The sequence below is a fragment of the Crocodylus porosus genome, unplaced genomic scaffold (genome assembly GCF_001723895.1).
Source record: "Crocodylus porosus isolate Cpor-Errol unplaced genomic scaffold, CroPor_comp1, whole genome shotgun sequence".
In the NCBI taxonomy this organism is placed as follows: domain Eukaryota; kingdom Metazoa; phylum Chordata; order Crocodylia; family Crocodylidae; genus Crocodylus; species Crocodylus porosus.
The window spans coordinates 54,783,210-54,798,894 of NW_017728909.1; the positions used below are offsets into that span (position 1 = coordinate 54,783,210).

The 15,685-nt window shown below is 43.4% G+C and overlaps 1 protein-coding gene across 2 annotated transcripts in view; it reads left to right on the plus strand.

Annotated features, from left to right (window-relative positions):
* VCAN (versican) overlaps positions 1-15,685 on the plus strand; it is a 150,121-nt gene that overhangs the window by 23,276 nt on the left and 111,160 nt on the right. For both annotated transcript variants that reach the window (XM_019532324.1, XM_019532325.1), the window contains exon 3: positions 347-724. In XM_019532324.1, coding sequence (XP_019387869.1) covers positions 347-724 — 378 coding nt within the window. The remainder of the gene's footprint in view (positions 1-346; positions 725-15,685) is intronic.

Consider the following 15,685-nt stretch of genomic DNA (forward strand, 5'->3'; position numbering starts at 1 on the left):
CTAAGGATATAGTTGAGTGGAAGCATTTTACTGTAAAGTGTTTGCAGCTGGAGATGTCATAAAACTATGATAAAAGTCCTATAATCACAAGTCTTGAGCCAAGTAAGGACTTTCTGTGTTCTTTATTTCACCCTTTGCTGTAACATCCTAAATATTTTAGCTCTGAAATATGTTAAAGCCTGAGGTTATCAAGGAAATAATAATAAAGAAGAATGAGCAGTTGGAGAAACTTAGTGGAAAGAATAATTTATATATATAATATGGTGAAATAAATTGAATTTTTATTCTATTGGCTGGCAAATAACTAACATTTTTTTCCCTGTTTTTTTCCCCTTTCTTCTTCTAGTTAAAGTGGACAAAAAAATCCATGTACAGGGATCCTTATCTCGAAGAGCAATCCTACCTTGCCTCTTTCCAACTTTGCCCACTTTGTCTCCCAGCTTCCACAATACAAATGAATTTCTTCGAATCAAATGGTCAAAGATTGAGCTGGATAGAAGTGGAAAAGACCCTAAAGACATCACTGTCTTGGTGACCCAAAATGGGAACATCAAAATAGGCCGAAATTACAAAGACAGAGTGTCTGTTCCAACCTACCCAGAGGGCACTGGTAATGCTTCATTAACTATTGATAAACTACGTGCAAGCGATGCAGGTGTGTACCGTTGTGAGGTCATGTATGGAGTTGAAGACACACAAAACACCTTCTCATTGGCTGTTGATGGTAAGGTTTCATTTATTGAATTTGCAGTTAGCAGTGATCCCAGTTAATCTGGAAAGAACCATTACTAGAATGTCAGAGGGGACTGAATGGGGTTAATATCTTTGATCCTGTGATGGATCTGCTCCTAACTACCTGCCTGCCACTTTTTTTTTTCCATTTTACTTTTGTTCACCTTTTTCTTCCCAAGGCCAGGTACAGACATTACACTTGCACTGGTATAAGTGATCAGAAACCAGTCTACATCCATAACAAAACAGAAGTTTGGCACACAAAACCAGTCTATACACATAACAGAACAGAAATTCAGCACACAGACTTGTTTAAAACGGCAGAACCCAGTCTAAGATTTGCCCTACCTCCCTCCCTCCCACCAAATGCAGATGTGTGTTCTGTTTGCTATCAATCTAAGCTATGCCACTTACAGAAAACCATGTCACTTAGATCAATTCCGCTTTGGGATTTTTGAATGTCTGTGCCTAGCCCAAGAGTTTCAGCAATTTGTATTCTTCTACCTTCCTCTTCTTGCTTTTTGAGTTTTCCCTTTACACCTGGGAAAATCTCCCTCCCATGTTCACTAAATAATTTCCCTCACCAGCTTTACAATTTGCCTCATCAACTTTATATCTCTCCTTAGGCTGTGTTACTTCTTCAGAACTTCTAAAAAATAATCTCTGTAGGATTCCTGCACCACTTATCTTACCCTATGATATTCAGTAAACCAGGGGTTTTCAACCATTTTGGAGCAGAGTACCCCAGGCGGTTGGATGGGGAGCAGGGGTGGGGCTTGGTGCATGGCTGAATGAAGAGTGGCAGCAGCTACCATGTGGGAGCTTCCCCTGTTCCCCGCGTCTGGCTGGGAGGGGCGCACCTGCACAGCAGTGCAGGATGGTGCATGGCAGTACTCTGTCCCCACCTGTCCGCACAGACCCCTCAGGGCTTTCTCAAGTACCCCACAGGGTACACATACCCCTGGTTGACAACCCCTGCAGTAAACTGTATGTACGAGCTGTCATTGGTTTTACTGGATTGTAAGCACAACAAACAGGAATGGTGTCTTTTTAAATGCTTGTGCAGGAGTACATTGTTGGTATTCAGTGAAACAAATTATTTCATAGATTTCATAGACATTTGGGCTGGAAGGGACCCTGGAGGATCATCGAGTCCAGCCCCCTGCTCCAGGGGCAGGAAGTCAGCAGGTATCATAGGATCCCAGCAAGATGAGCATCCAAATGTGTCTTGAAGGTGTTCATAATGGGTGCTTGAATCGCCTCCAGTGGCAGCCTTTTCCAAACCTTGGGGGCTCGGACAGTAAAGAAATTCTTCCTTATATCCAGCCTGGATCAGTCACGGAGGAGTTTGTGACCATTCAGTCTTGTCATCCCTTGGGGTGATCTGGTGATCAGACGTTCCCCCAGATCTTGATGAGCACCCCTGATAAACTTATACGTGGCCACCAGATCACCCCTGAGCCTTCGCTTTTCTAGGCTGAAGAGTCCCATAGCTCTCAGCTTCTTGTCATAAGGTCTGTTTTCCTGACCTCTGATCACGTGCATGGTTCTTCTCTGCACTCTCTCAAGCTTCTCTGCATCCTTTTTGAATTGTGGAGCCCAAAACTGGATGCAGTACTCCAGCTGCAGCCTTACCAAGGCTGAGTACAATGGGAGAACAACATCCTGAGATTTGCTTGAGAAGCATCTATGGATGCAAGCCAGCGTTTTGCTTGCTTTACTAGCTGCAGCATCGCATTGAAGGCTTATGTTCATCTTGTGGTCAATCATTACCCCCAACTCGCTTTCATTTGTAGTCCTAACCAGAGTAGCACTGCCAAGCCTATAAGGATGCTGCAGGTTTTTCCTCCCAAGATGGAGAACCTTGCATTTTTTGGTGTTGAACGCCGTCAGGTTCTCATCAGCCCATTTCATGAGCTTGTCAAGATCTGCCTGGATCACCCTCCTGTCCTCAGGTGTGGATGCTTTACTCTAGAGTTTGGTATCATCGGCAAACTGGGACAGTCCGCTTCTGACACCAATGTCTACATCAATGATGAAGATGTTAAACAGTATAGGCCCTAGGACAGACCCTTGAAGGACCCCACTCTGGTGATTGTGCACCAAGATGATTGGCTTTCGTCAACCACCACCCTCTGGGTCATACTGCAGAGCCAATTCCCCAGCCAACGGATCATGGTGAGGTCGAGGTCACAGTTAGCCAGTTTTGCCAACAGGTGATCATGGGATACCAGCTCAAAAGCTTTTTTAAAGTCAAGATGTACAACATCAATCTCTTCCCCCTTGTCCAGGTGATAGGCCACTTGGTCATAAAAGGAAATGAGACTGGTCAAGCAAGACCTACCCGCAACCAACCCATGCTGGGTATCCCTCAGGATATTGCTGTCAGCTAGTCTGTTAAGGATGGCCTTTCTGATAATCTTTTCCAAGAACTTTCCCAGGATACAGGTCAGGCTGATGGGCCTGTAGTTTGCTGGATCCACTTTCCTCCCTTTCTTGAAAATAGGCACCACAATGGCCTTCTTCCAATCTTCAGGCACTTCACCAGAGCACCAGGAGTTCTCTAAGATCCATGCCAGAGGCTGGGCTATGATGCTTGCTAGGTCCTTGAGTAACCTTCCGTGTGAACTGTCAGGGGCAGCTGACTTTAAGGTATCCAGCCTGTCAAGGTGTTTCTTCATAAGGTCAACTTCGATGGAGGGCAAGGAATCTCTCTCACCTGGGCCTCCCTGACCCACAGTGGGCAGGGGTGTCCCATGGGACTGGTTAAAAACTGACTTAAAGTACCCGTTGAGCAAGTTTGCTTTTTCATGGGCACCGGTTTAGCAGGGGTCCAATTTGCCCTTGCTTTTCCTCTGGCTCCCCACTTATCTAAAAAAGGACTTTTTATTGTCCTTGATATTTGTAGCTAGCTGGAGTTCCATTGCAGCCTTGGCTTTCCTGGTTTGCTCTCTGAAGGTCCGGACTAAAGCAGAGTATTCCTCCTTGGCGGTGGTTCCAGTCCTCCATCCTTTGTAAGTCTTCCTTTTAAGATTCAGGAGGACTGCCAGTTCCCTGGAGAGCCAAGTGGGCCACTGTGCCCTTTTGCTGCCTTTCCTCTGAGACGGGATAGACTTTGCTTGTGCATCCAGGATTGCTCCCTTGAGGAGCAGCCACTCGTCCTGAACTCCCCTCCCCTTTGGGTTTTGGCTCTTTAGGGCCTCACTGACAAGCCTCCTTAGTTTGTCAAAGTCAGGTTTCCTGAAGTTGAGGACTTCTGTTTTACTGACTGACTTGCCAGCTTTATGGCAGATGGTGAAGGTGATCAGCTCATGGTCACTCACCCAGCTTCCCTTTGATCAGTAGGTCACTGATTTGGTTGTCTCCGGTTGCCAGTACGAGGTCGAGCAGTGCTTTACCTCTGGTTGGCCCACAGACTTCCTGCGTCAGATAGAGGTGATCCACACACAAGAGAAAGCTTTGCAACTGCTCGGATTTGGCTGAGCGCATCCACAAGATGTCTGGGTAGTTAAAGTCTCCATGACAACCATGCACCGGGAGCGCATGGCCTCAGCCAATTCCCTGGCAAACTCCTGGGCAAGGTCTTGACCCTGGGAAGGGGGTCTGTAGTAGACAGTTTATAATAAGAAAGAGATATCCTATCACTGGAACACAATAGGACATGCTATACTGTCATCTGACATGCTAAACCTAGTGCAATCTAAGCCAGGAACCAGCATCTTACAGGCTCTTCCAATAAAATGTGTAGTGACAGCTATATGGCTATGTCAGGCACAAAGGAAGTACCTCTTGCAAAACCACGATGTGGGATGTGGTTGAAAATTCCACAGACATTAACTCAAATGATCAAATCCAAACCAAACTTTGGTATCTATTACTAGAAATCATATCATGGGCTACGATTTTTCATAAGCTCTGTTAAGACTGTACAATGTTCTTTAAAATGTCTAATATATCATTTTGGTGTACCTTGGTGTTATTTAATCAAACATCTGATGTATAGCCTTATTTGCGGAATTTAGGGAGTCAGTGTCTATACAGCTCTATTGGTACTTTACTTTAAAATGCCAAAGGAAAAGAAATAATGGTTTGAGTATTATTGTTCAAAAAATAATATATATGCTATTTCATTTTTTTTTTAAGTGCTGTCTTAACTGTATATGTATATCCAGATGCAGTAGAAATTTGATATAATAAAACAAATTGATGACTTAGTATATGACTACGCCATCAAAGGACCTTGCCTGGAAGTACTGCATCAAAGCACGGCAGACTTGTTCAATATGCTACATCCTGATACCAATGTAATGTAGTCTCTAAGCACTACCCTAAGGTAGCTACATTGATTTAATAGATTTCATAGACATTAGGGCTGGAAGGGACCTCGTAAGATCAACAGGTCCAGCCCCCTGCCCAAGGGGCAGGAAGTCAGCTAGGGTCAAAGGATCCCAGCAAGATAAATGTCCAAATGTTTCTCGATAGTGTCCAGAGGAGGTGCTTGCACCACCTCTGGGGGGAGTTTCTTCCAGGCCTTGGGGGCTCAGACAGTAAAGAAGATTTTCCTTATGTCCAGCCTAAAACAGTCTTGCAGGAGTTTGTGACAGTTGGACCTTGTCATCCCCTGGGGTGCTCTGGTGAACAGGTGTTTCCCCATATGCTGATGCACACCCCTTATGTACTTATAGGCTGCTACCAAGTAACCCCTGAGACTGCTCTTCTCCAGGCTGAAGAGGCACATGGCTCACAGCCTCTCTTCATAAGGCCTCTTCTCTTGCCCTCTGATCATGTACATGGCTCTCCTCTGGACTCTTTCAAGCTTCTCCGCATCCTTCTAAATTGTGGAGCCCAGCATCCACAGTTGCATCAGTTTGGGGTGGAACATAACACAAAGCAGACATGGCATATTTCCCTGTTGTACTCCTTGGTGTACACCTTTAATAGTGTAGATATGTACATCAGACTAGCTTTCAATCCTATAGATCAGGGGTTTTCAACCTTTTCGGGTCTGCATACTCCCGGCAGCCGGTCAAGAAAGCAGGAGGCCCCTGGCAACCAGACGGGGGCCGGGGGGGGGCAGTGGCGGCACCCACTGCCGAGTTTCTCCTGAGGCCATCTCAAGTAGCCCCAGGAATACATGTACTTCTGACTGAAAACCCTGTATATTGTAAAATTCTGTATGTTTGGGCAAAGCATTAGGGAATGCTTACTAGTGATTAAAATTCCACCCTTTCTACTCAGTATAGATCTAATACCCTTAAAATGGTGGATGTAGTTTATAAGGCACTCTGGAATCTTTCTGGGGGAAAGATATTGTATATAAACAATCAAAGTTTCTATCTTTATTATTTATTACTACTCTTTAAATGTTGTGTGCTTAGTACTGAATAACATACCAGATACATCTAATAAAATTTAATACACTGCTCAGAAATTGCTGAACGTATGATTCTAGATTTACCTGGTGTAAATCAGCATTGTTGTGTTGAAATCAATGGAAGTCTATGGTGTACTAATTCAGGATCTGGCTCTCTACTCCAGGCATTTGTTGTTGTCCTGTTAATTTGAATGGATGTTCCCTAGAAAGATGATTTCAGTACACATTTATGTTCCCCCATCAGCAAGGGTAGTTAAGTAAACTCAGACAGCTGTACTGTTTGGTTTTCACTTGAACCCATAAAATTAGGCACCCATAAAATTAACTGTGTAGGGTCTACTGAGTTAGCTTGTACAAAAAAGAGAACTATATTTATATTTGAATGGCTATTTCCAACCTTTCATGAAGATTTAGTGGGTATATAAAGTCCATTGAAACCAGTGTTCATCAAATGAATACATTTTGCCAGTGGTGAAACACGTGTGTGGAAAGAAAGGTAATTTGAAAGAAAGGAGAGCGAGGCCTCTGCAGAATATTCATTTGTCCCAAGTCAGTATATACAAAACTGGAACACTCACAACTTGTCACTGAAAGTAAACTACAAAACCTTTAGGGCCTGATTTTTTCAAAACCTCAGAAGCCTAAGGCTGCCTGGAAAAAAATGCCAGTAATTGCAGGTCTGATTTGTATGTGCAGTTGCCACAAATACACATGCAAATTTGATATTTGTGTACAAATGGTCAGTTAGTGTTTAACCAACTATTTTTATACATACATAGTCATTTGCACAAGCTACATGGCAACTCCATGTGACCTTGTTTTTTTAAGTTAAGAGAATCAGGCTTCTATGTTATTAAACAACAATATAACATAAGCCTTGCAAATAAAATGGGAAGTATACAGAACCAGTGTTTTTAACCACTAAGGCGCGTCCAGACATGCAGGGGCGTGTGCTTGCAGCAGTACACTTGCCGCAGTGCACACCCCTGCATGTGTGCTTCATTGTGGGACAAATTGTCTCACAACAAGCAAACTTCCCTCACCCACCTCCTCCAGGCTCTTCAGCCAGGAGAGCTAGCTGGCCCCAGCAGTCTTACCTGGTAGCTTGGAGCAGCAGGGGCACAGGCTGAGTAGCACAGAAGCCTGGCTGGCAACCAGAGCATTGCCTGGACAGCCCAGCTTCTGTGTGTGCTGGCACACCATTGCTTTTTGCTCCTTTTTTTTTTTTTTTTGCTACCGGGAAATCCTGGTAGCAAATTTTGGCCCTGCTCTACAAATTTGCAGTGCAGGGCACATTTGAACATTTGTGGTGCCACAGAGAGGTTTGTGGTGCCACAAACTGCATGTGCCTGCATGTAGGGACATGGCCTAAGAGCCTATTCTCATCAAAGTCAATATCCAGAGTTCTTTTGATTTCAGTGTGGTAGCACTGAGCTCTAAATTGTCATATAAATATTTATTTGAGGTATGGATAGAAGATACCATCTTTGAATCTGTAGTTATTAAACATATTCAGTTGTTTCCTTATTTATATTGCTCACAAATAAAGAACATACCATGGTAAACCAGCATTCGAATTTTTTTGGAGGGGGAGGGAATTTGGTCAGGCTTTTTACAATCCTGTGCTTATTTATTTATTGGCTTACATGTACAATCTACAGTTATGATTTAACAGTATAATAATAGCTTGTAATAATACCATTCACTTAAGATGTGGTCTAGTGGCCAATGAAGTCAGTAGAAAGTTCCCAAATATTAGGTATCAGACCCTACAAGGAGAGGCTACGGGACCTGAACCTGTTCAGCCTCCACAAGAGAAAGCTGAAGGGGGATCTAGTTGCCTGTTACAAACTAGTCTGGGGGGGACCAGCAGGCACTGGGGAAGTCCCTGCTCCCCCGAGCACTGCCAGGAGTGACCAGGAATAACGGTCACAAGCTGGCAGAGGGTAGATTTAGGCTAGATATCAGGAAGCACTACTTCACTGTCAGGGCGGCTAGGATCTGGGACCAACTTCCAAGAGAAGTGGTGCTGGCTCCTACCCTGGGGGTTTTTAAGAGGAGGCTAGCTGAACACCTTGCTGGGGTCATTTGACCCCAGTACTCTTTCCTGCCCTGGCAGGGGGTCGGATTTGATGATCTGCTCAGGTCCCTTCTGACCCTAGAAACTATGAAATTTTTACTTAATACATTTTAGCAGGGAAATCCTGATCACATATCAGTCAAATCAGACAAATTCACCTGACAAGGCTTCTGTGAGGAAGATATAATAACTTTCATATTAGACCTATGGAAACTGAGGCACAGAGAAGTGAAATGACTTACTTGCTGGCTGAGGAAGTGTTAGGAATATAACCCAAATTTACTACCTACTATTTGCATGCCTTAACCACAAGACTATCTGTCTTTGGGGCAGGGGAATGAGCAAATGGAAAAAAAATGACTCAGGCAAAAAGTTTTAGAAGTCAAGAAACCTGAACTTAGTGGGAGCAAGTGAGCAGCAGATTTTGCAAGTGACTTATACAGTGTGAAGGAGGAACAATCTTTGTGTCTGCTATTTGGGCATTTGTTTATTTGGGGTCTGTAGTTATTGAGGTTGGTATGTGGGGAAGGTTGTACTGTGTTGGTACAGGTGTGTGGGTGTGCAACCATGGCAATGGTAACAGCAAGGGAGGAAACCTGAAATTATGGCAGACTTGAAGATGACTAGGTGCAGAAATTTGGGTTGCACATTAGCCAAGAGTGGCTCCTGATGGAAGCAATATATGCTAGAAGTGTTGCCTGGTAGAACTAATGGATAGGAAAATGCAACAGCCATGGTAGAGTTTCATTTAGTTTTTAAAAATATGATGAAGTAGAGGAAAGAGCAGGTTCTACATACAACAAAGAATTTGCAATCACCTGCTTAACAAAAGGATCTAGCAGCAGACCCCTTAGATGATAAGGAAGGACCCATAAGATTGGAGAACTGCGTTTTAGAGATCAAAACATGCAAGGACAAATTGAGAATTGCCAAAAGTGAAGATGAGGTAGATTGTAAAGAATATCATAATAAATATTAAAAGCTTGCTCAGGTATTTTATTTTAAAGGCAAGAAAAGAAGTTAAGCTATTGTAGAAGGCAATGGTGATACCTTGGCTGGAATACTATACACAGTTCTGGTCTATAATGTTCAAGAAAAATGGACTGAAATTGGAACAGGAACAGAAAAGTGCTACTAGATGACCACAAGTATGGAATGCCCATCTTATGAGAGGAAGTAAGAAGAGCTTAGCCTGGTTAGTGTAGCAAAATGAGTCTGAGATGGGATGTAAGGGATATAATTGCTGTTGATATTAAGAGACTGGACTCGATGACCCAGAAGGTCCCTTTCCTAGGTGTATAGTGCAATAGAGGAGTACTTTTCCATTGTGTGGATCTCCTCTTTTGTTTGCAGTTGTGTAGATTATTTATATTTCTGTTTATGTTGGCAAACCACAATTATATCAGCTTCTTACTTGTGGAAGTCTTATTATCAAAGTATTTATGCATATTCCCAATTTCATTGTATTAAATGTTTTGTCCTCTATGAAAACAGTTAAACACGTTCCACATTTCCTTTATTTCTTCCTTTCATCTATATTTTTCCACTATCCTCACTTTGATGTCAATCCTTGGACTGACCTTCTAACTTGCCTTCAATTTTTGCCAGTTCTTGCAATATTAATATAGGTCCTGCATTATTTTTTTTTTAATTTATTTTGGATTTTTTCCCTTAAATTTGATCCTGGAGTTATGAGAATATTAATTATTATTAATCACAGTACTAATACTAATATCTCTAATGCTAATTTTGTTGACAGTCTTATGTCTGGGTGGCCTTGACTCATGAATTTTGACTGATAGTGGACAATGCTATTGTTCTCTTTCCTAATTATTTGACTGCCCTGGCAGTTGACAATTCCAGTCATTCTAGCATCTGTTATCCCTGAGGGGATATTGTTTCCTCTTCTCAACAGTTGCCACCAGCTAAGCTGTTCCTGCTTCTTCTTTCTAGCTGTTTTTGCAGCTTCTAGGATCTCATTTGCAATGAAAGATCTGTATGTCAGTAGAAACAGTTGGATACACAGCAGAAAGCCATGATCCTGTAAACAGACAACACTCTGCAAATCATCACTGGATGATCTGCAGGCCACCAGTGGATCACTGAACACTAAATTTTAGAACCTCTAATCTAGTGAAGTGAGTCCTAACCCAGGAATCAGGAAACCTGCTTTTTGTCCTCAGCAGGCAACTGGCCATAACGTAACCTCTCTTTGCTTCTGTGTACCATTTATAAAACCATGGATGAGAAAGATCTTCAGTAATAGGTTTTTTATCTGTGGACAAAAAGGGGCTACAAAAGTGCAAAGGAACATTATTATTCCTTCCAGAATATAGTAGCACATCTAATTAAATGGCCCTTCTTGCCCAGTGATTGGGTTTTAAAATATAACAGCGCAGCCAAGCATAATAGAAAAGAAAAAAGAAAAAAAAAGTTCAGCTGATTTTTGGATAACCCTGCCTAGTGACTTCAGCAGATTTCAGAGATTCAGGGTAGTAGGTGAAATTCCTGCAGATGTTATGTTCTCTATTAGAGGAGCACTGATATATTGGTCCATATCGGATCAGTACCAATAAAAGGAAAATTGACATTATTGGCAATCAGTTTTTTTTGACTGATAATGACACTGATAAATGCCGTGTGCATGCACGGAGCCACAGCATGCATGCAGCTAGGAATGCAGCCTGGCAGCTAAGAGAGCAGTATCTGACCAGTAAGATTGTGGAGGGAAGGTGCATGGGGAGGGCAGATCGAGGCCCCCACAGTGAGGGAGGAAGTGGGGCTCGGGCAGGGGCAGGTGTTGCCCAGCCAGGACAGGACACGGGGCAGAGCCATGGGCGGCTAGTCCAAGAGGCATAGTGGGGTAGGGAGAGAGAAAGCAGTTCCCTGCCACTGCATGCACCCCAGGGAAGGCATGGAGGGGGCATGTGCCCCCCAGACTTGTGCATGGGATGAGGGTGGGCTGCCCACTCTGGGCTTAGGACCAGAGACTGTGCTGGCCTCTTCCTGCCAGGGGGCTTGGCTGGGGCTGTGCTCAGGGCAGGCAGGGGCAGCACTGGGAGTAGAAATTACAGGGTGGGGTACAGTCACCCCAGAAGTTGCTGTAGCCCCCCACTTGTAGTCCCTGCTCCCAGCGCTGCTGCTGCCTGTCCCATCCCCATCCTCACCAAGTGCAGTCCTGGCCCACCCCTCCCTGCCCCTGCAGCCGGGAAGAGGCTGGTGAAGCCACTGGACCCGAGCCCACAACAGGCAGCCCACCCTTGGCCTGTGCACAAATCTGGGGGGCACATGCCCCCCCATGCCTCCCCCATGGTGTGCACAGTGGGAGGGAGCTGTGCCCCCCACCCCACTTCCCTGTGTCCCCCAGATGAGCCACCTGTGGCTCCATCCCATGTCCCACCCCAGCCTGGCTGGGCAGGACCTGCTTGTGTCCCTGCCCAAGCCCCACTCCCTCCCTCACCATGGGGGCCTCAATCTACCTCGCCATGCCCCTTCCCCCACAACAGACTTACCAGCTGGATGCTGTTCTCCAGGCTGCATCTTGGCAGTCAGATTGGTATTGGCTGACACGGCTGGTTAGTATCGGCCATCAGTATCAGCCAAGAAAAATCTTTACTGGTACACCTCTACTTTTTGTATCTTGTCAGTTCATACCTTTTTGCCCATGCTTTTCTCCTTGGCTGGTGTGGAGGATGGGCTGTTTCCATGGCTCTTGTTCCATTCTAGGTTAAATGCAAGAAAGTTGGTATAGAAAATAATGGAAATAAAATACTGACCTAGATAGCAGGAAGCAGTAGCAGTGGAAGTAGCAAGGTAGATATAAATGTGAAAATAACATGAAATTGTAATTCAGATTTTACATTTTATGCAATCTCCCCTTTGTGTTAGGTATTGTAATGATAATACATGGGAGTCGCTTCAAATGTGGGAATCATACCACTTGATTGTGCTCTAAGCTCCAGAGGTTTTATGTTGGCAGCCTAATTGATTTATTTCCTCCTAAACCAGAGGTCTCACTGATTACCCTTCAAAAACAGTATTTGTAAAGATACTGTTTAATTTAATTGTTTAAAATTGCTTGCCTTACACCTATCTCACCATTGGAAATTAACCTTCCAGGCTTTCCTGTTAACTGAATTTAACAGGTTAATCCACTTCTCCACTGTTGCCCACAGTTTTTAGTGTTTGCTTACCTTTCTAAGTGGATCTCTGAATCCATCTATACTATCTCTAAACTATATCTATACTAGGACTAAAGAGGCACAAGGGAAAACTTCTCAAAGGAGGAATGTAGTTAGTGGGTTAAAATGACTAAAGGTTTATGCGTAATGTAGCTCAGGTGGGAAATAGAAGGTCCCCTGAGCGATGATTTATGTTTTCGATTCTGGGACAGGCAAAATGGCCTCTAGCATACTGTGTAAGAGCTGCTTTAAGTTTCAGCAGCTGGTGGTGGGGTCAGGAGCATCCCACCTGGGTAAGCCAAAAGCGTGCAAGGCTGGTGCTAGAGCGTGCAATGTTCTTGCACACTTTTATGCAGAGGGTTGGGGGAACTATCGATTTTGAGTTGGCTTTATGTCTCTGAGCATTCTCTGAAATGATGACAGTCCATGGAGGCTGTGATTGCCCCCCCTCAGCATCCTAAAGCTGTGGGAAGAATGGCCACAGAACTGACCCTAAGAATTCAGGGCCAAGTTCTGCCTTGTGCAGGTAAGCAAAATGGGGATTGATGCAAGATTCCTTTACTGGTGTCCCCTACGGGATGCAGAGGAGCATAGAAGTTGGCAAACTCCCTTGGCAGTCTGGGGAAGTTTCTGAGGCATTTTGCCTAAGTAATGATGCTAATTGTGTTCATGTTTACACAGTGCAGGGCTGCAGTCATCTGTCTAAGCTGCCAAAGACCTTGTGTGGGGTGTAGCGTGTAACCAAAACTCAAAAAGAGAGGCACAAATGGATTATTTATGTAAAAATATAAAATGCAGTGGGATTTTTTCATTTCATACAGCAACTCTTTCTATAAGCTCTATTTCATGATGCTTTATTTGTGATGTAAATCACTATCAACAATCCCTGCCTATTTTCAAAACCAAAATTTGTGTGGAACACAGTTAACTTTGGGACTCAAATGAAGCATATTTGAGAGGTAGGTCTACCCTGTATATATGGGCCTGTACCTATCAGAGTTAAGCTCTTTGATTGCTGCATGACATTTCCAGCTTTGCAAACCTCTTCCTTGGTCTTAGCATGGTTTATAATTTGGGCTTTAATATCGATAAAATTATCAAAATAACAATCCCAGATGCATAACAACTCCCTGATTCTGCTAGTTCCTGTTATTAAAAACCCAACCAATTAAATCCTTTCCTGTGTCACACTTGCCATATCCAGGGTATAACAGACCATAAGAACCTGCAAGTTCCAGCTGAAACCCAGTGAAAGTTTGCTTTAATCAGCTGACCATAATAATCCAAGAACTATTTTAGTAGAGTCCTGCTTTTGTAACATCAGTGGATTTTGCAGCATAAAACTTTGCCAAGTGACAAAGCTTTGCTGCAACCCAGATGTGTGGAACCATAATTTATTTTCTCCTTCTATCATGTTGTGCTAGGAGTAAAGAGGAGTAAAAATAAAAATATACAGGTGATTGATTAAAAGTCATTCTTTTGCTCAGCCAGAATTGGATTTTGGATGCAACAAAATATTTTCCTGCAAGTGCTCTCACTCACAGGTACTGTTTATACTCATTTGGTTTGCCAGATGCTCAGTGACAACATTGTATTGTTGTAGTCTGTTTTCCACTTGCCTTATTTGTTCCCAAGGCACAGCTCTTCTTTGGCTTTTTCTTTATAAAAACAAATAAGGCAAAGGAAAAAACTCGTTACAAATGTTTTAAAACTGGTAAAACTTGGACAATGGGTTTTGCCTCTTTTTCTACCTCCAGCTGAAACAATGGAGGTCCTGAGCTTTAATCTCCTTAGCCCTAAGGGGGGGTCTTCTAATTATTGCAGCCATTGCACAGGCTTACATGTACTGACATTCTCCTCTCCATTCAACTGTAGGCTGCTTTATGGCTATTGCCTCCTCACTGGAAATGGAAGAGCCTTAAATTTTAAGAATAGGTGAAGTTTACCTTCTGGATCAGAGTGAGGAGAACAAAGCATTCTCTAAGTTCCTTTCCAGGATTTACAAATGACCAAAGGCTTTCTCTCAACATTGCAAAAGCTGCTTTAAATTGGTAGTATTGTTAACGCTTTAGTTCTGCCTTATTTAGATGTCAGAAGGATTAGCATTTGAAAAAATAAGTGGTTACTACAGACATGGGAAAAGATCATAGGCAGGACAGCAAGTCATTGTAAATATACTTATACGTTTACAGAAAAAAAATATTTGAAGAAACAAGTTACAAATAAAATACCATCAGAACCCCAGACACTTGCTGCCTTACCAGACTCGTGTGTGTGCTGAATTGAACAGCAGGAGTTCATCTGCTGAAATGGAATTGTGTTGTACTGAATCAGCAGTCCATCAGCAGTGTAGACTTCCAGAGGTTAGGAATCTAAATTAAGACATAAGTGAAAATTTTATGAAGATTAAAAAACATGAAAAAAGAAACAAACCTTACCACCAGATGAACGGCTTTAGATTCTTGTGAGCTTACGTGTTTTGAGACTGAGCTATTAACTCAGTACCAGGTTGTTTATACAGTTAAAAACATGGCTTTATAAAATCTTTACTGAATTGTACTGACAATAGAATGTACCGGGCCAGGTTCTTAGCTGGTATCCACTGGCATGATTCCAGTGACTTCAATGAGACTGTGCTAATTTATACCAGCTGAGACCCTGCTCCATTACTGTCATCTATTCTCCTATTCATACCTTTTTGTAGAAAAGCCTTTACAGTGAGCAGCGGATGCTTTCTCAAACTTCAGAATCTCAGTGGTAGGCTGCCTTAATCAGTCTAAATCCCAAAGCCAGTTAGTTGCTACTTTATTTCTATTTATGGGTTTCCAGGTGGAACGCTGTACTGGATCTCTGAATGCCTTTTCCTCTGGAAGAGGAAAGCAGGCATGTTGGCCCTGTGGTTAGAGACTGAGATATACAAAACTAAAATGCTACCTGTGTTTGCACAACTCAGGGGACAGAAATGATCAGTAAATCTTCCCTAATGGGAAAGATTTGAATGTACAGACATTCAAAAAGCTCAAGCCTGGATTGATTAGTTCTTTGCAGGTTAGTCTAACCTGTGTAGACTGAACCAATTTGCCAGTGAATAGGCATTCACTTTTGATTCCAGAAATGCAGGCACATGCCTGCAGTGGCTCAGGCAAGAAGCCAGGGGGTACTATAATAAGCCCTTGGCTGAAGGGAAGCTGAGCTGGCGGGGGTGGGGGGGAGGCGCGGGGCATGGCCAGGCCCTGGCAAGCCACTGCATATGATTGGGGAGGGGTTTAAACCCCAACTCTGGTCTGCAGAGACCCTAGCCAGGGTGTCCCTAGAGGG